This window comes from Salvelinus namaycush, chromosome 26 (assembly GCF_016432855.1).
Source record: "Salvelinus namaycush isolate Seneca chromosome 26, SaNama_1.0, whole genome shotgun sequence".
NCBI classification, from domain to species: Eukaryota; Metazoa; Chordata; class Actinopteri; order Salmoniformes; family Salmonidae; genus Salvelinus; species Salvelinus namaycush.
This window is the reverse complement of record NC_052332.1, coordinates 33,153,479-33,177,452: the sequence shown is the minus strand read 5'-3', so window position 1 is coordinate 33,177,452 and position 23,974 is coordinate 33,153,479. Positions and strand designations below refer to the sequence as shown.

At 45.3% G+C, this 23,974-nt stretch overlaps 1 protein-coding gene across 1 annotated transcript in view; it reads right to left on the bottom strand.

The window, feature by feature from the left end:
• Window positions 1-1,321: 1,321 nt before the first annotated feature.
• The window catches only part of LOC120021092 (pleckstrin homology-like domain family B member 2), a 41,882-nt gene continuing 19,229 nt past the window's right edge, over window positions 1,322-23,974 (bottom strand). The window contains exons 7-18 of the mRNA XM_038964733.1: window positions 21,180-21,320; window positions 20,644-20,781; window positions 17,243-17,509; window positions 17,071-17,160; window positions 11,817-11,957; window positions 10,451-10,550; window positions 8,806-9,004; window positions 6,574-6,664; window positions 6,334-6,480; window positions 5,923-6,142; window positions 5,545-5,630; window positions 1,322-5,294 (exon numbers count right to left, since the gene is read on the bottom strand). Coding sequence (XP_038820661.1) covers window positions 5,154-5,294; window positions 5,545-5,630; window positions 5,923-6,142; window positions 6,334-6,480; window positions 6,574-6,664; window positions 8,806-9,004; window positions 10,451-10,550; window positions 11,817-11,957; window positions 17,071-17,160; window positions 17,243-17,509; window positions 20,644-20,781; window positions 21,180-21,320 — 1,761 coding nt within the window. The 3' untranslated portion in view covers window positions 1,322-5,153. The remainder of the gene's footprint in view (window positions 5,295-5,544; window positions 5,631-5,922; window positions 6,143-6,333; window positions 6,481-6,573; window positions 6,665-8,805; window positions 9,005-10,450; window positions 10,551-11,816; window positions 11,958-17,070; window positions 17,161-17,242; window positions 17,510-20,643; window positions 20,782-21,179; window positions 21,321-23,974) is intronic.

Here is a 23,974-nt window from a genome sequence, read left to right as displayed (position 1 = left end):
CAAATAGGATGATATCTGTAATAATATGTATCATACCATGCTTGGATGTATAATTCTAAATATTACCTCATTCACTCATGATTTGCATAATGGTATCATAAGTGTACCTGCAAATTTGAAATAATCTATTTTAATGTGGTTATTATGTTGTTATGAAATGTAAAACATGGATATTGCCTCTTAATCCAGTTTGTGCTGTGAAGAAACACAGAGTTAGTCTGGTGTTGTATCTGTCTGGGCACCTTCTGCAGGCAGCACCCCCCCCCCCTTCATCTCCACCAAAACACACACAAGTGTGAAAAAAGCAACCAATTATTCTCTAATGTATCATCTGTATGTGGTTAAGCAGAAAGAAATTGGCTAATTAGTGTGCACCAGATGGATACTCTGAGCCATGTAGGAGTTTGCAAATTAGGTCACTAGTTCACAAGTGAAGACAGTTAGCTAGTGTAAAGGCAGCAGAACACTTTGCATTTCATATACACCTTAATAACTAACTGGCTACACTACAATCTATAAAATACAACAAAACATGATTATGGTCCATACATGTTGAATATTTTCACCGTTACAATATTTGAATAAAAAACATGAGCTGGCACAACACCCAGAAAATGATTTTATGTGGAAGTGCTGACTAACGGCGAATAAACTATAAACTATAAAAATAAGGAGAGTTGCACACACCATCTATCAACTCCCAGTCGTTTATTGGGTAAATCACCAATGTCTCGGAATCACTCTGCCTGCTTCAGGGTGACGTCAAGAATGCTTGAACCAGGTTATTTAGACAAACAGTGCAATTAGTGCAACCAATAATTATTAAGTTAATTAGAATCAATTGAGTGAAACTGTCAAAAAATAATAGTTCATGGCATATTAAATATATTAGGCTATTGTTATCATATGGAAACATAATTGAATATTGTACATAATATTAGCGTCAACATACATTATTGTTGAATTCAATTTCACATATTTAATTGTCTCCTAGTTCATTTCATATTTGTTGGTTCAACCTGAATGCATAATAAGCATCATCAACAGGGGGAACATATTAGGTGTACGCTAATAAGCTGTAGAAAGAATATATAAATGTATAAGACTTGTTCATAAAAGAGAGAATTGTTCAAAGTCAATATTCAGACCACTAGGGGTCAATGTTTTTAGATAGGATATCCAGTAAGCCTCCCTTTGTAGCAGTTGGATCTCAAAGTTACTTCCTCTCCTTGTTAGAGCAACACGCTCAATACAATATTTGACAAAATATTTAGGACTGAAGTATAAATATAGTGGAATAACAATAGTAACATGAAACAAATTAGTAAACGTATATGATTTATTCTTACATTTGTTTAAAAAACATGCAGGATTAACAATAACACTCTTCATATAAAAATACAAAACATATATTTTAAATGCATCAAAAAAGTGTTGCAGATATGTTGAATTTTTTCCTTGGTAACTTATACATGGATAATACCTGAAAAGTGTGCCCGTATTGTGTAGTCACACAGACTAAGCACATAGGGGATCCTCCTTTAAAAGACAACTGGTCACAGAGAGCTTGTCAGTCACCTCTTCATAACACTGTGAAAGATTCCCTGTGAGCTAACCTGCTGTCACCTCCGCAACACTGTCAGAGAAGTCCCTTTGGTCTCGTGTGCACTCCCGCAGTCACCTCATTGACAGTCAGCGACCTTGCTACTACATTCTACCTGTGAGTTCATGGTGAATGAGGGAGCCATTTCAGTATCATTACATCTTACAATTATCATAGCTTTTTTTTATCACAGTCATAATTACAAATATATCAGCTAAGATACCTGGGTCAAATAAGTAGAATCGCATTTTCTTTTTTCCATGACTTCATATATCTCCCTAGAATACTGCAGATTGCATTGCTCTTTGGTTTCACACAAATAGCTGATTTGTTTGTTCAACATGCACATACTACTGACAAATATTAATATATTTGTTAAACAACAAAAAGAAAATTAAACTAATATAAATTAATGTGCCATTATTTGTGACCCAAAAAGTAATTTTAAAAGTAGTAAGTATATCCAAGTACTGCACAGGTTTATAGCGACTGTGTATTAACTCAAATTATAAACTGGGTGGTTTGAGCCCTGAATTCTGATTGGCTGAAAGCCATGGTATATCAGACCGTATACCACGGGTATGACAAAACGTTTAGTTTTTCTGCTCTAATTACGTTTGTAACCAGTTTATAATAGCAATAAGCTCCTCTGGGTTTGTGATATATGGCCAATATACCACGGCTAAGGGCTGTTCTTAGGCACGACGCAACGCTTCTCAAACTTTCAGAAATGAATGAGCCCATTAATCGGGTAGGGAGCTGCACCCAGCCCACTGGCAGCATGATATTACACTACATGTCATAAAACACAACTCACATAAAGGCACAATATACAATGCCATGCTCCATTAAAACATTTCATTTGAACTAGTACTGGAAGTGCCCTGGAATGTTTTTGCTAACTTATTTTAGCTGTATGGCGCACGCACGCACACACACACACAGTGTCAATGCCTTCCACACCCGGTAAGTAGCCCTTTGTGGAGCCTTAAGGTTCCATTTCCATGATTTCCATATTAAATACAGACATGGTATGTCTTTGGTACGTAGTGCTGAGAGAGGTACTTTCAAACCCTTCAAGTCCCTGGTGTTTCAGGGTTTCCCTGTTATCTCCACGTTCCTGAGCAACAGTAGGGTACAAAGGACACACATCGGTGATGTGCATCACCTTGGGTTTTCCACTGGAGGGACATATTGTCCTCTCAGTCTGTGCAGATGCTAGACAGTCTCTGGAGGGTTTGGCCCCAGAGAGAGAGGGAGTGTTTGAGGGAAAAAAGAGACTGTCCAGCTGGAAGGAAAACAGAGGGAGAGCTTTGGTTGACCAATCAACAGCCAGGTCAATTTGGATGATGAAAAGGATGGGACAGCTTGTGTTCCTTTAATCAATCTGGGCCCGGTTTCCCAAAAGCATCTTAAGGCTAAATTCATCTTTAGAACCATTGAGCCTTAAGATGCTTTTGGGAAACCAGGCCCTGGTCCTCTTCTCAACCCAGAGAAGTAGAGGCGTTAGCTCAATTGTAGCTCAATTGGGAGTGCATGGGCCTTGCAACGCCAGGGTAGTGGGTTTGATTCCCGGGACTACCCGTACGTGAAATACATTCATGCATGACAGTAAATCGCTTTGGATTAAAGCGTCTGTGAAATGGCATATATTATAATATTATATCCAATGGCAGTCTCAATCCTATGATTCTACTCATAAATAATATGAATAATATATTCTACTTTAAAGGTTTCGATTCGATGTGTAATCTCACTATGCCACAATGGAAGAGAAGTATCTTGTCCTGAATGGGCAGTAATCTCTAGTACACTGTGAGCCTATCAGACTACATAATACACCTCAGACATAGACTCTGGGTCATTAACAGTCCTGAAATATTATGAGGGTAAACCATGTTAAGGTGCCAAAAGGCTCCTCTCCAAACGTAAAGCGATAAGTATCAGAATCTTCTGAGTAAGTCCTTCCGAATGAACAAGCGGCACTGGGCACCCAAACCTCCATAGGAAGTCCTTCCCTGCTAGACTGCGAAGTATCAGATTACCATTACATCAGCTGAATCCGGAAGAGGAGGAGAGAGCTGGGCTCACTGAAGTAAGACAGAAATAAAAGTGGTTACAAAGCTAAAAACCAGAAGGGTATTGTGCTGAGGTCACAGAGGTTCTCAAACCTGACCAGTCAACTTGTTTTGTCTTTTAGGCACCGATGGGACTGGAGGAGAGTATATTCCCTGTTTGTTAGTCATCTGAGAGTCTGGGGTCAGGATGGGGGATTGTTTAGACCAGTAGCGGCCCGCCCATTAGGGCGTTAGGGGCGGTGCCCCAATTGTGATTGGTCAACAAAAAATATTTGTATAAAAAATACTCATATAAAAATACAGTATATATTATATAATTCATGAATTATGTTTTAAATGCTCATAAAAGTGCAGTAAATGTGTACATGTTCCTATTTAAAAAAAACAAACAACAGCTGTTCAGTTACTTACTACTCTGTCCCTCGCGGGTGCATATGCCATGCAAACATTGCTTATATTGTCTTGCCAATTATTTGCTATGAGGGGGAACTGCCCCAATGAAATCGCAGGATTTCTTAGCATAAATTATAACAGTACAAAGTTAATGGACTGTCCTGGGGCGCTCAAATGCATGCTCTATCAGAACTTCTGGGTCTGTTCTAGACTCCCTCCCAATGAGGCTCTCGCGCCAGATCAGGTACAGATGTGTGCTCTATCAAGTACAGATGGCGCTAAAGCAACAATCTAATTGTAATTAACTTGTAAATAAATAGCCATAACGGTCATTGGAGCCTGGGACCTGACATCTACATCCAACAAGTGTCGAAAGACAGAGGGATACACTAGCTAGAACTTTCTCATTGGGGATCTGGTAGGACAAAAAAGCATGACGGTGGCTGGCCAATTGTATTGTTTCCCCCCATGTTGTTCATTTGGTTCTCTTGTAGGTGACAGGGCGACATGTAGTGTGGACTGAAACAGCATGATCAAATTAATTAAGCCAGATAGTCATTTTTATAAACATTGAGAAATAGTTTAGTAGATTGTTTTGTAAAATTAACCAGTTATCTACCTTTGACAAGCAGCTAGCTAGTTATAGCTATCTGGTAACTTGCTAGGTAGTTAGCTCCCATGCCAATTTCAAGTCTTTCTAAACTAATATCTAACTCGGAAATATGGAAAATATTCAGAATGAACTGGCTAGCGCATCATGCTTTGTGACAGTATATTAGCTATATTACACCAGTTAGATAATGTGTTTTCACTTACTGCATCTGCATGCTTGTTACGTTCCCGTTTGTTCATGACCTGCTTCTCATTCTAAATAGTATAATCTAATCTGTTCAAAACAGTGGCAGCATGTGCAGCAGTGGTCATTTATGCTGTTGTTCAAATGCACAGATCGCTTTATATATCTTCTCAAAGAAACTACCAGTAGCTCGAAAACTTGGCATCATATGTTATGCTGCTTTGTTGACAATTCCAACCACCTCGCGCCCCGGGCATTCAGCCAATCACCAGCCGCCACTGGTTTAGACCATGAATTGCATGTATCCCTCCGCCCCTGTAACGATGACGTCCATCCAGATGCGCATAGCCTCAGGGGAGGGAGACACCATGTAGTACACCCTGTCATGGGTCTTCACACTAAACGTCAGACATGGGTTAGGGCTCTGGAAGGGAGGGAGGGTGGGGGCAAAAGACGGAGCAAAAAGAAAAGCAATGTCACTATAGTTTAAAAAAATGTGTTTCTTAGCATAAAATACGGATACTTCAATACTTTAAATGTGGAAGGGAGGGAGGGTGGGGGCAAAAGACGGAGCAAAAAGAAAAGCAATGTCACTATAGTTTAAAAAAATGTGTTTCTTAGCATAAAATACGGATACTTCAATACTTTAAATGTGTATATCATTTGTCCCTTACCTTGTGTGCATTCTTTAAATGGTCATAGTAAACCTCTTCTATAGCTTGGAAGTATATGACCCCTTTCATCTTGACCTCATGTTTGTCTGTAAGAGAGCACACACTGTAGCACTGGAATGACCATGTTTATGGGTGGTGAAACAAAAAACACTTGAATCAAAGCTCTTCCTAGATTTCCAGAGTAAAACAGCATAGCTTGATGGTGATGATGTCATCACTGCTTTTCTTGCAGTGCTCTGATTAATCTACCATTTACAGCTGCAACAGACAGAGACAGAAGAGAGAGAGAAGAGATAGAAGAGAGAGAAGAGAGAGAGAGAGAGAATGTCAGAAGTAGAAGAAGGAGAGAGAAAGAGAGGGAGAGATAGTAGAAGGTACCTGCGTAGTAGGCCAGGGTCTTGCGGTTCCGGTCAAAGACAAACCAGCGTTTTTTCCAGGTCTTGATCTTACCACCCATCTTGACCAGGAACCCTCTGCAGGTTTTATTTGTGATGGCCAGGTGGTAGCAGTTGTCTGGGTTGTGTCCAGCTGCCTCGATGTGACCATGGAGGTCAAAGTCATCCTTCCTCTGAGGGAGGTAGCGTGTCAGCGGCCGGGCCTGGGGACAGGGGTCAGAGGTGTCTGGTCTGTGTAGAGCCCATGCCTGAAAGCTAAAGATCTGATAGACATTTTTCTTTCAAATGTCATAGTTGCTTAAAAGCATTTTCAAGCTATGGCCTAATTAAATTACCATGCATCTGAAATGATTGGTATTATGAATCTTGGCCCATCCCTTTCTGGATCTCTCACCTGTGCCCTCTGTTTCTCGCGTAACTTCACCTCCCTCTCGATCATTTTCTGCCTCCTGCTGGTCTCCTCCTGCAGTCTCTTCTCCAGGTCCTCCCTCCTCCTCCGCTCCTCCTCCAGGGCCTGCCTACGCACCTCCATCTCACGCTCCTATACACGCCACACACAGAAAGTTACAGCATGGTCAACACACACACACAAAAAGGACAGTAGAGATGGTTTTAGTTATGAAGGCTTCATTACCTTGTGCTCAAGGAGTCGATGCTTGTCAGCCTGGGCTTCTCGTAACAAACGTTCCATCTCCTTAATCTTTCCTACGTTGGATCTGCTGGCACTGTGGAAAAAGGTTTCATAAACACAAAGCAAGGAGAGTACACACGCCCACCAGAAAAAGGACTGTCCATCCTGGAACCTATTAAGTGTGAGTTAAATTCCAGACCAGGGCCCTTACTATAAAGTTAACAAACACTGCACCTCTGCACCAGTCATACCATCACATTCTGTTCAACGTATAGACCATACATTTGCTCTCATATTTTTCCATCCTGTATATACTGCATGGACTGACCAAGATCACACTCACACACTTTTTTATTTTTTAAATGTGACCTTTATTTAACTCTCACACACTTAACCAATTTTAACTTTCAGGGTGGTCCTAGGTGTACAGAATCAGTAAAGTAGAAAACACACCTCTTCTGCTTATTAAAAAACACCTCTTCTGCTTATAAAACTGGGTGTGAGACAGCTGGACAACATATGGCCAAGACACGTTCAGCATCCTCACTAACAAAATAAAATGTTCTGATCCCACAAGTAAATGTTCTGGTCCACCTCGGTCAATTCAGAGTAATGATTTGGAGACCTCTTATGTTGATAAATGTGTTTCTTTTTAGGCTACCTGCCGACACATGCAGAGATCTATAAATAAACATTGTTTTCCCATTGTAACAGGATATCCTAAAGATTTAGAATGAATCATGAAGCATGAGATCTAATGGAAAACAGTCTGCAGAACCATGTGTCTGTTAAGCATAATCAACTTTTGTCTGAGGGTTCAACTGATTTCATCTAACTGATTATTTCTGACAAGAACATGGTTGACAAAGTACTAGTACTTGATTAAAGACAATAACACACACGTTGTAACAACAAAGGATCCAAAAAGCATACTTTTGGTTTAAACAAACACAGCCTCTTCTCTACAACAGACAACCAAGCACCAACAAACAAGCACACAAACAAGCTCTTTACTCACATCAGATTCAGCCTCTTGGCACTATCCCAGCGACACAGTAACAGTACTGATGGGCTGGATCTCCAAACCTCAGCTGTGTGTGTAACCTGACCCTTCTGCACCAGCCTCAGCCACCCCACTCCCTGCTAGTCAGCCCTCCAACTGGGGCTCTCACCCTGCCTCACTCCTGCATGCTTCGTTCAGCTTCACGCCTGAACACTTCACTCAGCTTCACTCCTGCACGCTTCACTCAGCTTCACACCTGAACACTTCACTCAGCTTCACTCCTGAACACTTCACCCAGCTTCACTCCTGAACACTTCACTCAGCTTCACTCCTGCCCGCTTCACTCAGCTTCACACCTGAACGCTTCACTCAGCTTCACTCCTGCCCGCTTCACTCAGCTTCACTCCTGCACGCTTCACTCAGCTTCACACCTGAACACTTCACTCAGCTTCACTCCTGCCCGCTTCACTCAGCTTCACACCTGAACGCTTCACTCAGCTTCACTCCTGAACACTTCACTCAGCTTCACTCCTGCCCCCTTCACTCAGCTTCACACCTGAACGCTTCACTCAGCTTCACTCCTGCACGCTTCACTCAGCTTCACACCTGAACACTTCACTCAGCTTCACACCTGAACGCTTCACTCAGCTTCACACCTGAACGCTTCACTCAGCTTCACACCTGAACGCTTCACTCAGCTTCACACCTGAACGCTTCACTCAGCTTCACTCCTGAACGCTTCACTCAGCTTCACGCCTGAACGCTTCACTCAGCTTCACGCCTGAACGCTTCACTCAGCTTCACGCCTGAACGCTTCACTCAGCTTCACACCTGAATGCTTCACTCAGCTTCACACCTGAACGCTTCACTCAGCTTCACGCCTGAACACTTCACTCAGCTTCACTCCTGCCCGCTTCACACCTGAATGCTTCACACAGCTTCACGCCTGAACGCTTCACTCAGCTTCACTCCTGAACGCTTCACTCAGCCTCACTCCTGCACGCTTCGCTTAAAATCACAGAACTTGTAAAGAACCATAATATGGAATGATGCTGAGTCACATCTCTCTAATTCATAACATGTCTCTTACATGCCATGCCCCCGGTTCTCCTCTGAATAAAAATGCTCTTTAAACTAATGTCACACTGAGCTAAAAATGGTCATACTTTAACAGTGGGCCTACTTGAATCATTGTTCTACTTGAACAATGGTCCTACAGTTATCTCTATCACCTGGAGATGTTGTCTGGGGAGCAGGCAGAGATGCTGGTCTCCATGCTGTCAGAGCTGTCCATACTGAGCGTGTCAAAGCCATGGCCATTGTCTGCGTAGTGGAAGGGGTCCAGGAAGACATTGGACTCAGACACGGTCCTGCTACACAGGTCAACCAGTCTCTGTCTGTTCTCACTCATGTACAGGTGGCTATGGCCTGCTGAGAGACAGAAGGACACACAGACAGACATACTCTTTATGAAGCGTTTTATCAGATTAGATTAAACATTTTAAAATGTTTGTTGCTGGTTAACTGTCCCAACTTATTTGCAGTTGGTCAGAGAGCATTGCTGACACACAAATAGTATATTCCCCTCCAACACTGAAATGGGCATGGTCATTCAACCCCCTCAGACCTGTTCCCAAAGGCTCTAGTTACTTCTGCTTGAGATACTATCAGAGTATAGCTGAATATGTCTTTCCTGCTCAGACCGATGCTAATGGACACTGGGGGAAAGATGCCCTGTGGCAGTCCATGTTAACGAACAGCCTGACATGCAATATTGACCACTCAAGAAAGGAAAAGCTATGAATGTCTATCTCTGCAGCATGTAGCTAGCATGCCGTGAGAAACAGGCAGCAGGTACGGAGAGAGGCAGGGAATCCATGAATGATTAGAGAAAAGCTAGAGAGAGACAGAGAGATAATGAGATGGTGTTACAACACTGAACAAAAATATAAACGGAACATGTTAAGTGTTGGTCCCATGTTTCATGAGTTGAAATAAAAGATCCCAGAAATGTTCCATTTGTACAAAAAGCTTATTTCTCTAAAATGTTGTGCACAAATGTGTTTACATCCCTGTTAGTGAGCATTTCTCCATTGCCAAGATAATCCATCCACCTGACAGGTGTGGCATATCATGAAACAGCATGATCATTACACAGGTGCATCTTGTGCTGGCCACTCTAAAATGTGCAGTTTTGTCACACAACACAATGCCACAGATGTCTCAAGTTTTGAGGGAGAGTGCAATTGGCATGCTGACTGCAGGAATGTAATGTTCATGTCTCTACCATAAGCCGCCTCCGACGTCGTTTTAGAGAATTTGGCAGTGCGTCCAACCGGCCCGACAACTACAGACCATGTGTAACCATGTCAGCCCAGGACCTCCACATCCGGTTTCTTCACCTGCGGGATCGTCTTAAACCAGCCACCCGGACAGCTGATGAAACTGTAGGTTTGCACAAGCGAAGAATTTCTGCACAAACTGTCAGAAACTGTCTCAGGGAAGCTCATCTGCGTGCTCATCCTCCTCACCAGGGTCTTGACCTGACTGCAGTTCGGCGTCGTAACTGACTTCAGTGGGAAAATGCTCACCTTCGATAGCCACTGACACACTGGAGAAGTGTGCTCTTCCCGGATTAATCCCGGTTTCAACTGTACTGGGCGAATGGCGTCGTGTGGGTGAGTAGTTTGCTGATGTCAACGTTGTGAACAGAGTGCCCCATGGTGGTGGTGGGGTTATGGTGTAGGCAGCCATAAGCTACGGACAACTAATATTGAACTTCTAGACAATAGGTCATCATCATAAAAACAAAATACAAATTGAAGTATGCCCAGACATGCACATAAGTTCACAAAACAAAAAACTGTTTTTGCTCACCCTTGAGCAGGCGTCGAGTTTCCAGAACTCTGGGAGAGATAGAGAAGCCCCGGGGGATGATACTACCACAGCTGGAGCTCTGGGACAGGGGCAGGTGGGACTGCAGAGTAGACAGACGGACACAACAGAGAGTGAGATGACCTGGTAAGTGTCTCTCTAACCCAATGCTCCAGTAATCAGATGCGGGGACTCTGGGATTCAATGGCATTATCAATTAATGATTACATTTAGAGAAATTAAGGTCCTGAGTGACTAGAGTTGTGCACTGCTGATCTAACCCCTGTGGTTGTCCTCTGCCCAGCACGCCCCAGGGAGGAGAGGTTGATCTGGTTCCCCAAATGCTCACCTTGGGGGACAGGCTGCCCCCAGGAAGAGGAGGTTGGTCTGGCTCCCCCATGCTCACATTAGGGGACAGGCTGCAGCCCAGGGAGGGGAGGTTGGTCCCCCATGCTCACCTTAGGGGACAGGCTGCGGCCCAGGGAGGTGAGGTTGGTCCCCCATGCTCACCTTAGGGAACAGGTTGCCCCCAGGAAGTGGAGGTTGGTTGCCTATGCTCCCCTTAGGGGACAGGCTGCGGCCCAGGGAGGGGAGGTTGGTCCCCCATGCTCACCTTAGGGAACAAGCTGCCCCCAGGAAAAGGAGGTTGGTTGCCTATGCTCCCCTTAGGGGACAGGCTGCGGCCCAGGGAGGGGAGGTTGGTCCCCCATGCTCACCTTAGGGGACAGGCTGCCCCCAGGAAGAGGAGGTTGGTCTGGCTCCCCCATGCTCACATTAGGGGACAGGCTGCAGCCCAGGGAGGTGAGGTTGGTCCCCCATGCTCACCTTAGGGGACAGGCTGCGGCCCAGGGAGGTGAGGTGTGTCCCCCATGCTCACATTAGGGGACAGGCTGCGGCCCAGGGAGGTGAGGTGTGTCCCCCATGCTCACCTTAGGGGACAGGTTGCGGCCCAGGGAGGTGAGGTGTGTCCCCCATGCTCACATTAGGGGACAGGCTGCGGCCCAGGGAGGTGAGGTGTGTCCCCCATGCTCACCTTAGGGGACAGGTTGCAGCCCAGGGAGATGAGGTTGGTCCCCCATGCTCACCTTAGGGGACAGGCTGCGGCCCAGGGAGGGGAGGTGTGTCCCCCATGCTCACATTAGGGGACAGGCTGCGGCCCAGGGAGGTGAGGTGTGTCCCCCATGCTCACCTTAGGGGACAGGTTGCGGCCCAGGGAGATGAGGTTGGTCCCCCATGCTCACCTTAGGGGACAGGCTGCGGCCCAGGGAGGGGAGGTTGGTCCCCCATGCTCAGAGGAGGTTGGTCCCCCATGCTCACCTTAGGGGACAGGCTGCGGCCCAGGGAGGGGGGGTTGGTCCTCCATGCTCACCTTAGGGGAGAGGCTACGGCCCAGGGTAGAGCTGCTGTAGTGACTGAGGGCCTGCTGGCTCCTCTTACGGGGCAGAGTGTCACTGAGGTGGGAGGAGTTCTCCTTACTGCCCCGCCTCCTCTCCTCTAGAAAGCGAAAGTGCTGCACAGACCAGAACAGATACATCAACATGTTAAAGGAATAAAGGTTGGGGATGAAATGCATAAAATATCATTGTACGCTGACGATGTTGTAGTATAGGTCTGCTATGTCTGATCCTGTGAAGTCTGTCCCAAAGCTAATAGAACGTCTTAAATCAATTTGGCAGTTACTCCAGGTACAATATGAATGTTAATAAAACGGAAGCACTGGCCTTAAATACACATATCACCCCCTATATAAAAACATTGTTCTCTTTTAAGTAGTCAAATGAAGCTATCACATATCTAGGAAATACTATAGCTGCTGATCTTGATAAGTTATACAAAGCCAACTACACCAAGCTGATAGATAGAATCAAAGGAGATCTGGACTGCTGGTCTGCGCTGCCCCTCACCCTATCGGGAAGTGTAGAATCAATTCGAATGAACGTATTACCTAGATTATTGTTCCCCTTTCAAACACTTCCAATTTGACCACCAAAATCTGTTTGTGCTATTAGACAAACTCATCTCCAGATGTATCTGGCAGGGACGACATCCCAGGGTCAGATATAAAGTACTACAATAAAAATAAAAAAATAAATTAAAACAGGGAGGATGTGCACTCCCCAATCTGAAACATTACTGGCTTGCAACCCAATTTAGGGCCATGACAGAATGTCTGAAGCTGCAGGTACAAGATGGCTGGAAATAGAAAAGTCAGACTTTACTTTGGTCCCTCTGCCTGTACTCCCATTCACTGAGGAACATATATTGAGTGAGTTGTGGAAAATGGGCAGGAACCACATAAAAAGAACGGAAAGAGACGCAGCGAGTTTTCAACAGGAATCTCAGCGTTATCACCCATTGTACATATGAAGGGTTTTAAGCCACTACAATTAGACACAGGTTTTAGAAACTGGGCACATTTGAAACTTCAATACGTCCATCAATTATATGAAAAGGGTACTCTAAAATAATTTGAAAGGCTGAGCTCTGAGTTTAATATACCAAGGTCAGACTTCTTCAGGTATCTACAAGTACGAAGCTTTCTATCCAAACACCAAAACTGGATAAGGTTACAAGGCACCCCCACGGCCATGGAACAATACAGACAACAGACAACTAACTTATACAGTGCTTTATCAGCCATGAAACAAGATAACACATTGATTCTTAGACAAAGGTGGTAAGGTGAACTTCATCCAGTTTTAAGTGAAGAGACATGGTTAGATATATTCTCTGAAGCTCATAAAGTTACCAATGCAAATTCATGGAGGGGAATTGAGTGGGAAAGAGTAGTTTTTTTCAGAACCCACAGATCCCATGTTAGCCATTCTTGGATCCAAGTCGGACATGGTGTTAATTGTCAATAGGGGGAGCTGTTAGCACTATTTTTTTCTTGATGTTCCCAAATTAAACTGCCTCGTACTCAATTCTTGCTCGTACAATATGCATATTATTATTACTATTGGATAGAAAACACTCTCTAGTTTCTAAAACCGTTTGAATTGTGTCTGTAAGTGAAACAGAACTGGACTTAGAGCAATTTCCCTATGTGGAGTTGAGAATGCAGATTTTTCCAACCTGTTCTCAGACCTGTGTATAACTTTGCCTGTCTTCTATTGGTTGAGATGCACTGCATACGCCTTCCCCTGGGTGTCAGCGAATAGAGGGCCTTGAAATGGAGTCTCTAGGCAGATCAGAAAGTCTATAAATTGATTGGAATCGATGTGTCCCTTCTTTTGCTTCTTCGCGCTGACGCACTGAGGACCTTGGCATGTCGTTTTAGAAGCTCCCGTTTAAGCTTCTAGTTATATCCGGCTCTGTTTTTATTCGATATAGGCTTTAAAGACATCATAATCTTGTTATTTTGAACCGAATTATATCAGTTTATGTCAGTATATTGCGATTTTCGGGTATTTATTTTCTTGGCGCTGTAGGAAGTTGGGTATCTCTGGCCCACATGGCTAATGTTTACTGCTAATTGCAACGTGGAAGACGACATTCTACAACCTAGCAACGATTCTTTTGGACAAAGGACACCTATCCCAAGATTCTGATGGGAGGTCATCAAAAAGTAAGAACTATTTATGCTGATAATTCATTGTTCTGTTGAAAAAAGTCAAATGCATAAGACGCCATTACTTGCAGTGTAGCCTTGCTTTATCGCACCCTGTATTGCGCAGTATTGTTAATTTTAAAAATGTAATTCAGCGATTGCATTAAGAACTAATTTGTCTTTCAATTGCTGTCCAACCTGTATTTTTTTAGTCAAGTTTATGAATAGTTTTCGATAAGAATAGGGGCCTTTCCAAGATGGCGCTGGACAGATTGCTTGAGTATTTGGACACTATTCTCAATGTATAAGCACGATTTGTGCCGCTAAATATGCACATTTTCGAACAAACTCTATATGCATTGTGTAATATGATGTTACAGGACTGTCATCTGAAGAATTCTGAGAAGGTTAGTGAAAAAATTAATATATTTTGGTGGTGAATACGTTATCGCTATGTTTGGCTGAAATCAATGCTGTTGTGTGGTTTGCTATTGTGCTAAGCTAATATAACGCTATATTGTGTTTTCGCTGTAAAACACTTAGAAAATCTGAAATATTGTCTGGATTCACAAGATCTGTGTCTTTCAATTGCTGTACGCTGTGTATTTTTAAGAAATGTTTTATGATGAGTAATTAGGTAATACACGTTGCTCTCTGTAGTTATTCTAGTCGCTTTGGGGAGAGTTGTGATGGTGGCTGCAATGGTAAACTATGATTTATACCTGAAATATGCACATTCTTCTAACAAAACATATGCTATACAATAAATATGTTATCAGACTGTCATCTGATAAAGTTGTTTCTTGGTTAGTGGCTATTTATATCTTTATTTGGTCGAATTTGTGATAGCTACTGATGCAGTAAAAAAATGGTGGAGTAAGAAAAGTGGTGTCTTTTGCTAACGTGGTTAGCTAATAGATTTACATATTGTGTCTTCCCTGTAAAACATTTTAAAAATCAGAAATGATGGCTGGATTCACAAGAAGTGTATCTTTCATCTGGTGTCTTGGACTTGTGATTTAATGATATTTAGATACTAGTATTTACTTGTGACGCTATGCTAGGCTATGCTAGTCAGCTTTTTACTGGTGGGGGTGCTCCCGGATCCGGGTTTGGGAGGAATTAGACACACAATGTAACTCCAAGTCAATCACACTTCTGTGAAATCAAACTGTCCACTTAGGAAGCAACACTGATTGACAATAAATTTCACATGCTGTTGTGCAAATGGAATAGACAAAAGGTGGAAATTATAGGCAATTAGCAAGACACCCCCAATAAAGGAGTGATTCTGCAGGTGGTGACCACAGACCACTTCTCAGTTCCTATGCTTCCTGGCTGATGTTTTGGTCACTTTTGAATGCTGGCGGTGCTCTCACTCTAGTGGTAGCATGAGACGGAGTCTACAACCCACACAAGTGGCTCAGGTAGTGCAGCTCATCCAGGATGGCACATCAATGCGAGCTGTGGCAAGAAGGTTTGCTGTGTCTGTCAGCGTAGTGTCCAGAGCATGGAGGCGCTACCAGGAGACAGGCCAGTACATCAGGAGACATGGAGGAGCCGGTGGAGGGCAACAACCCAGCAGCAGGACCGCTACCTCCGCCTTTGTGCAAGGAGGAGCACTGCCAGAGCCCTGCAAAATTACCTCCAGCAGGCCACAAATGTGCATGTGTCAGCATATGGTCTCACAAGGGCTCTGAGGATCTCATCTCGGTACCTAATGGCAGTCAGGCTACCTCTGGCGAGCACATGGAGGGCTGTGCGGCCCCACAAAGAAATGCCACCCCACACCATGACTGACCCACCGCCAAACCGGTCATGCTGGAGGATGTTGCAGGCAGCAGAACGTTCGCCACGGCGTCTCCAGACTCTGTCACGTCTGTCACATGTGCTCATGTGCTCAGTGTGAACCTGCTTTCATCTGTGAAGAGCACAGGGCGCCAGTGGCGAATTTGCCAACCTCCAGCAGGCCACAAATGTGCATGTGTCTGCTCAAACGGTCAGAAACAGACTCCACGGTGTTGGGCTGTGAGCACAACCCCCACCTGTGGACGTCGGGCCCTCATACCACCCTCATGGAGTCTGTTTCTGACCGTTTGAGCAGACACATGCACATTTGTGGCCTGCTGGAGGTAATTTTGCAGGGCTCTGGCAGTGCTCCTCCTTGCACAAAGGCGGAGGTAGCGGTCCTGCTGCTGGGTTGTTGCCCTCCACCGGCTCCTCCATGTCTCCTGATGTACTGGCCTGTCTCCTGGTAGCGCCTCCATGCTCTGGACACTACGCTGACAGACACAGCAAACCTTCTTGCCACAGCTCGCATTGATGTGCCATCCTGGATGAGCTGCACTACCTGAGCCACTTGTGTGGGTTGTAGACTCCGTCTCATGCTACCACTAGAGTGAGAGCACCGCCAGCATTCAAAAGTGACCAAAACATCAGCCAGGAAGCATAGGAACTGAGAAGTGGTCTGTGGTCACCACCTGCAGAATCACTCCTTTATTGGGGGTGTCTTGCTAATTGCCTATAATTTCCACCTTTTGTCTATTCCATTTGCACAACAGCATGTGAAATTTATTGTCAATCAGTGTTGCTTCCTAAGTGGACAGTTTGATTTCACAGAAGTGTGATTGACTTGGAGTTACATTGTGTTGTTTAAGTGTTCCCTTTATTTTTTTGAGCAGTGTATTAACTGATTCCTTCAAAGTATGTACACAACCCAACCCACTCGGGGTGTGGTGTGTCTTGCTAGTGCCATTTTTTAATTATTTTAAATGTTTTGTTGTTGTTGTTTTTTCTTGTATGTATTTGTTGCTTTTGTTTATGTGTCTTATCTTTCAACAACAATCCGTGCAGTACCTGTATGTTGGAATTGAATGCAAAAAAAATTGTTTAAAAAAAAAGAAACATATGGAAACGATAAAAGTCTTCCATTCATAGAAAATGGGAGATTTTTCAGAAAGGAACCTCCTCTGTTGTCAGGCATTTCAGTCATGCACCGTGAGGCTCTTAGTACAGACAGCTGCCATCTGCTGGCCAGACATATGCACTGTGAGTAGTGTATTGTACATCATACCTCCTTCATGGCAACAGGGTTGTTAGGGAAGGTCTGCCCTCCAGTCAGTTCAGCATACTTCCTCTCCAGAGAAGCCAGGTTCTCCCTCTCCTAGAGACACACAGACTGTCAGTCAAACAACGGTAAAGGTATACAGATACAACACAGAACCAGTACACAAAAACCTTCTTACCCTCTGAACCATCAGGAGCAGGTTGTTCTTCTCTTTCAGGAAGCTGTCCTTCTCTCGCTGAGACTGCTGAGTAATCTGTGTAGACTGCTTCTTCAGGGTCAGGAGTCTCTCCTTGCGTGTGACAGTACTACGCTGGTAATCTGCTATCTCTCGGAGTAGTTGCTGGGTCTGACCCTCCTTCCCCTCGTCCTGACCACTCTCTCTTTCCAGCTGCTGGAACTCCAGGTCCTCAAAACGCTTCCTCTCCGCCTCCAGCACCTCAACATCCTGACGAACAGCACACACACACACACACACACACACATATACACACGCACATCATTTAAGGTTGAGAATGCACTGGCTTTGAGTGGGTCCTTGTGTGGAGGATTCAAACTCACAGACAGACAAATACATTGACATTTTACAGACAAATAGATCACAATAATGAGCTCCCATTATCCTGTAATGCCAATAAAATTCCTTAGCTAGCTAACAACAACCTACAATCTCCTTCTTAGCACATACTTCATATCACTGCACTTTCCATTCTTGGATGGAACCACTGCTACTCCCCTTTTCGAAATGCCTACAAGGCACTCCCCCACCCTCCCTTCAGCAAATCAGATCACAGCTCCATTTTGCTCTTCCCTTCCTGTAGGCAGAAACTCAAACAGGAAGCACCCGCGCTAAGGTATATTCACTGCTGGTCTGACCAATCGGAATCCATGCTTCAAGATTGTTTTGATCACGTGGACTGGGATATGTTCTGGGTAGCCTCTGAGAATAACATTGATGTATACACGGACACGGTGACTGAGTTCATCAGGAAGTGTATAGGGGATGTTGTTCCCACTGTGACTATTAAACCTACCCAAACCAGAAACCGTGGACAGATGGCAGCATTCACGCAAAACTGAAAGTGTGAACGACCGCATTTAACCATGGCAAGGTGACTGGGAATATGGTAGAATACAAACAGTGTAGTTATTCCCCCTGTAAGGCAATCAAACAGGCAAAACGTCAGTCCAGAGAAAAAGTGTCGCAATTCAACGGCTCAGACACAAGACCTACGTGGCAGGGTCTACAGAGAATCACGGATTACAAAGGGAAAACCATCCACATTGCAGACCAACGTCTTGCTCCAGGACAAGCTAAACACCTTCTTTGCTTGCTTTGAGGATAACACAGTGCCACCAACACGGCCCGCTACCAAGGACTGTGGGCTCTCCTTCTCTGTGGCCGACATTAACCCTCGTAAGGCTGCCGGCCCAGACGGCATCCCTAGCCACATCCTCAGAGCATGCGCAGACCAGCTGGCTGGAGTGTTTACGGACATATTCGATCTCTCCCTATCCCAGTCTGCCGTCCCCACTTGCTTCAAGATGTCCACGATTCTTCCTGTACCCAAGAAAGCAAAGGTAACTGAACTAAATGACTATCGCCCCGTAGCACTCACTTCTGTCATCATGAAGTGTTTTGAGAGGCTAGGTAAGGATCATATCATCTCTACCTTACCTGACACCCTAGACCCACTTCAATTTGCTTACCACACCAATAGGGTCTGAACCCCACCCTGTGCAACTTGGTCCTGGAGTTCCTGACGGGGGTAGTGCGGTCTGCCCAACGCATCACCAGGGGCAGGTGTATCAAAGCTGGGACTGGCCTGCCCTCCAGGACACGATGTCACAGGAAGGCCAAAAAGATCATCAAGGACATCAACCACCCGAGCCACGGCCTGTTCACTCCGCTATCATCCGTAGGTCAGTACAGGTGTATCAAAGCTGGGACAGAGAGACTGAAATACAGCTTCTATCTCAATGCCATCAGACTGTTAAATAGCCATCACTAGGCGGCTACCACCCGGTTACTCAGCCCTGCACCATAGAGGCTGCTGCCCTATGTACATAGTCACTTTAATAATGGAACACTAGTCACTATCTTTTGTACTGTATTTTAGTCAATGCCACTCCGACATTGCTCATCCAAATATTTCTATATTTCTTAATTCAATTCATTTACTTTTAGATTTGTGTGTATTATTGTGAATATTTAGATACCACTGCACTGTTGGAGCTAGGAACACAAGCATTTTGCTACACCCGCAATAATATCTGCAAAAAATGTGTATGTGACCAATAACATTTGATTTAATTTGACCATCTCTGTCTGAACCATAACAGAAAGGCCATCAAGTGAAACCAGGGACAAGAAGGGAGCTGTCTGAGTGAGACAGGGAGGATATGAGGACATCTATAAAAGGGAGAGAAGGGCCAAAGAGGAGGACTCTATGTGCACCACAGAAACAGAACAGAAAGGAAAACCCATGGTGATTACAAGGAGTAGGGGGGGCAGTTAGGAGGAGGAGGGGGCAGCCAGAGAGGAAGAGCAGTTAGAGAGGAGGAGGAGGAGGGGCAGCCAGAGAGAAGGAGGAGGGGCAGCCAGATAGGAGGAGGAGGGGCAACCAGAGAGGAGGAGGAGGGGCAGCCAGAGAGGAGGAGAAGTTAGACAGGAGGAGGGGGAGCCAGAGAGGAGGAGAAGTTAGACAGGAGGAGGAGGGGCAGCCAGAGAGGAGGAGGAGGAGGAGCAACCAGAGAGGAGGAGGAGGGGCAGCCAGATAGGAGGAGGAGGAGGGGCAACCAGAGAGGAGGAGGAGGGGCAGCCAGAGATGAGGAGAAGTTAGACAGGAGGAGGGGGAGCCAGAGAGGAGGAGAAGTTAGACAGGAGGAGGAGGGGCAGCCAGAGAGGAGGAGGAGGAGCAACCAGAGAGGAGGAGAAGTTAAACAGGAGGAGGAGGGGCAGCCAGAGAGGAGGAGAAGTTAGACAGGAGGAGGAGGGGCAACCAGAGAGGCGGAAGGAGTGGCAGCCAGAGAGGCGGAGAAGGGGCAGCCAGAGAGGGAAGCTGAAGCACTTTAGTGGAAGAAAGGCAGCCATACTAACTGAGGAGCATGAGGGATCAGTTAGGAGTTAGCGCCTCGGGACAGGTGTCCAGCTGGGTCCTCTGGTCAGAGACAAGCTCCTCCAACCACTCTACCTTTACCCTCTCAACATCGAGCAGGGCTTTGTGCTGCACAGCAGTGGGGACACACAAACACACACGTATACAAGAGCACACACATGCGTGCGCGTAAGAACACACTAACACCCACAACACAGCAAAGACTGAGAGCAAGGAAAGAGAGTGTTAGTGAAGGTAAAGGAGGAACCAAGGAGGCAGCAGAAAAGAGGGCCTGCCCTACTGTATTCAGACCCGTGGGCTGGACTGTAGATTCCTCCAACTCAGATTCTCACCACTGAAACCCCAACTCCCACACGTACCCTGACCGTATGTCTCTCCCTCCCCCTCTCCGCCTCACATTCCCTGTGTCTGAAAGCAATGGCATCCAACTCACAGAGATGGACAACATCTCTGCTGCTGTTACCTGGGACTTGTCTGTGAGGACAGTCTTGTCAATACTGCTAATCTTCTCATTGAGTTGGTCCAGTACCTCCTTCTCCCTATGTAACAGGGCCATCTCAGAGTCCTGCTCCCCCTCCAGCAGAGCCCGCTCCACCTCCATCTGCACACACACACACACACACACACACACACACACACACACACACACACACACACACACACACACACACACACACACACACACACACACACACACACACACACACACACACACACACACACACACACAGCTTAAAATCAGTATTGTTAGCTCCCCAAAGCCAGGCACAGATGGACCAAAACGACCCCCCCTCCCCCACTACTGTCATTACCCAGCCACTGTAAACACTCATTTCCTAACTCCACAAAGTATCCCAACTCATAAACACACACATGTCAACCCCCACTGACACACACACACATAGCACACAGCATGGGTGAAGCCCCCTCCATTCACTCTCCCGTGCTGTGCTCTGTTGTGCTATGTTGTGTTGTGTGGTACTGTGTTGTGCTGCATACCTCTCTGATGGATTCCTCCATCTGGTTGTCCAGGTCTTTGATCTTCTGCCCCAACTCTTCTATGTTGTTCAGCACCTGGATCCTCTCTTCCTCGATACGCGTCACTTCCTGTTTCAGATGCACATCCTCCGTAGCCTGCTGCTGGTGATATTACAGAGCCATCATCAGTCCATGGGCCTACAAACTATCAATCAATCAATCAACCAATATAAACTATCAAGCAATCAATCAACCAATCAAATGTATTGTATAAAGCTCTTTTTACATCAGCAGTTGTCACAGAGTGTTTTACAGAAACCCAGCCTAAACTCCCCGCTATCTACTCACAATGTGTGTTACTGTCAACACTGTGATGATGTCATCAATCAAGTTCAATCAAGTTTATTTTATATAGCCCTTCGTACATCAGCTAATATCTCGAAGTGCTGTACAGAAACCCAGCCTAAAACCCCAAACAGCTAGCAATGCAGGTGTAGAAGCACGGTGGCTAGGAAAAACTCCCTAGAAAGGCCAAAACCTAGGAAGAAACCTAGAGAGGAACCAGGCTATGAGGGGTGGCCAGTCCTCTTCTGGCTGTGCCGGGTGGAGATTATAACAGAACTATGCCAAGATGTTCAAAAATGTTCATAAGTGACAAGCATGGTCAAATAATAATCATGAATAATTTTCAGTTGGCTTTTCATAGCCGATCATTAAGAGTTGAAAAACAACAGGTCTGGGACAGGTGGCGGTTCCATAACCGCAGGCAGAACAGTTGAAACTGGAATAGCAGCAAGGCCAGGCGGACTGGGGACAGCAAGGAGTCACCACGCCCGGTAGTCCCGACGTATGGTCCTAGGGCTCAGGTTCTCCGAGAGAAAGAAAGAGAGAAGGAGAAAATTAGAGAGAGCCAAGATTTTCAAAATGTTCATAAATGACAAGCATGGTCAAATAATAATCAGGAATAAATCTCAGTTGGCTTTTCATATCCGATCATTAAGAGTTGAAAACAGCAGGTCTGGGACAGGTAGGGGTTCCGTAACCGCAGGCAGAACAGTTGAAACTGGAATAGCAGCAAGGCCAGGCGGACTGGGGACAGCAAGGAGGCATCATGCCCGGTAGTCCTGACGTATGGTCCTAGGGCTCAGGTTCTCAGAGAGAGAGAAAGAAAGAGAGAACGAGAGAATTAGAGAGAGCATACTTAAATTCACACAGGACACTGGATAAGACAGGAGAAGTACTCCAGGTATAACCAACTGACCCTAGCCCCCCGACACAAACTACTGCAGCATAAATACTGGAGGCTGAGACAGGAGCGGTCAGGAGACACTGTGGCCCCATCCGAAGATACCCCCGGACAGGGCCAAACAGGAAGGATATAACCCCACCCACTTTGCCAAAGCACAGCCCCCGCACCACTAGAGGGATATCTTCAACCACCAACTTACAATCCTGAGACAAGGCCGAGTATAGCCCACAAAGATCTCCACCACAGCACAAACCAAGGGGGGGCGCCAACCCAGACAGGAAGATCACGTCAGTAACTCAACCCACTCAAGTGACGCACCCCTCCTAGGGACGGCATGAAAGAGCACCAGTAAGCCAGTGACTCAGCCCCTGTAATAGGGTTAGAGGCAGAGAATCCCAGTGGAGAGAGGGGAACCGGCCAGGCAGAGACAGCAAGGGCGGTTCGTTGCTCCAGAGCCTTTCCGTTCACCTTCACACTCCTGGGCCAGACTACACTCAATCATATGACCTACTGAAGAGATAAGTCTTCAGTAAAGACTTAAAGGTTGAGACCGAGTCTGCGTCTCTCACATGGGTAGGCAGACTGTTCCATAAAAATGGAGATCTATAGGAGAAAGCCCTGCCTCCCGCTGTTTGCTTAGAAATTCTAGGGACAATTAGGAGGCCTGCGTCTTGTGACCGTAGCGTACGTATTGGTATGTACGGCAGGACCAACTCGGAAAGATAGGTAGGAGCAAGCCCATGTAACGCTTTATAGGTTAACAGTAAAACCTTGAAATCAGCCCTTGCCTTAACAGGAAGCCAGTGTAGGGAAGCTAGCACTGGAGTAATATGATCAAATTTCTTGGTTCTAGTCAGGATTCTAGCAGCCGTATTTAGCACTAACTGAAGTTTATTTAGTGCTTTATCCGGGTAGCCGGAAAGTAGAGCATTGCAGTAGTCTAACCTAGAAGTAACAAATGCATGGATTAATTTTTCTGCATCATTTTTGGACAGAAAATTTCTGATTTTTGCAATGTTACGTAGATGGAAAAAAGCTGTCCTTGAAACAGTCTTGATATGTTCGTCAAAAGAGAGATCAGGGTCAAGAGTAACGCCGAGGTCCTTCACAGTTTTATTTGAGACGACTTTACAACCATCAAGATGAATTGTCAGATTTAACAGAAGATCTCTTTGTTTCTTGGGACCTAGAACAAGCATCTCTGTTTTGTCCGAGTTTAAAAGTAGAACGTTTTCAGCCATCCACTTCCTTATGTCTGAAACACAGGCTTCTAGCGAGGGCAATTTTGGGGCTTCACCATGTTTCATTGAAATGTACAGCTGTGTGTCATCCGCATAGCAGTGAAAGTTAACATTATGTTTTCGAATAACATCCCCAAGAGGTAAAATATATAGTGAAAACAATAGTGGTCCTAAAACGGAACCTTGAGGAACACCGAAATGTACAGTTGATTTGTCAGAGGACAAACCATTCACAGAGACAAACTGATATCTTTCCGACAGGTAAGATCTAAACCAGGCCAGAACTTGTCCGTGTAGACCAATTTGGGTTTCCAGTCTCTCCAAAA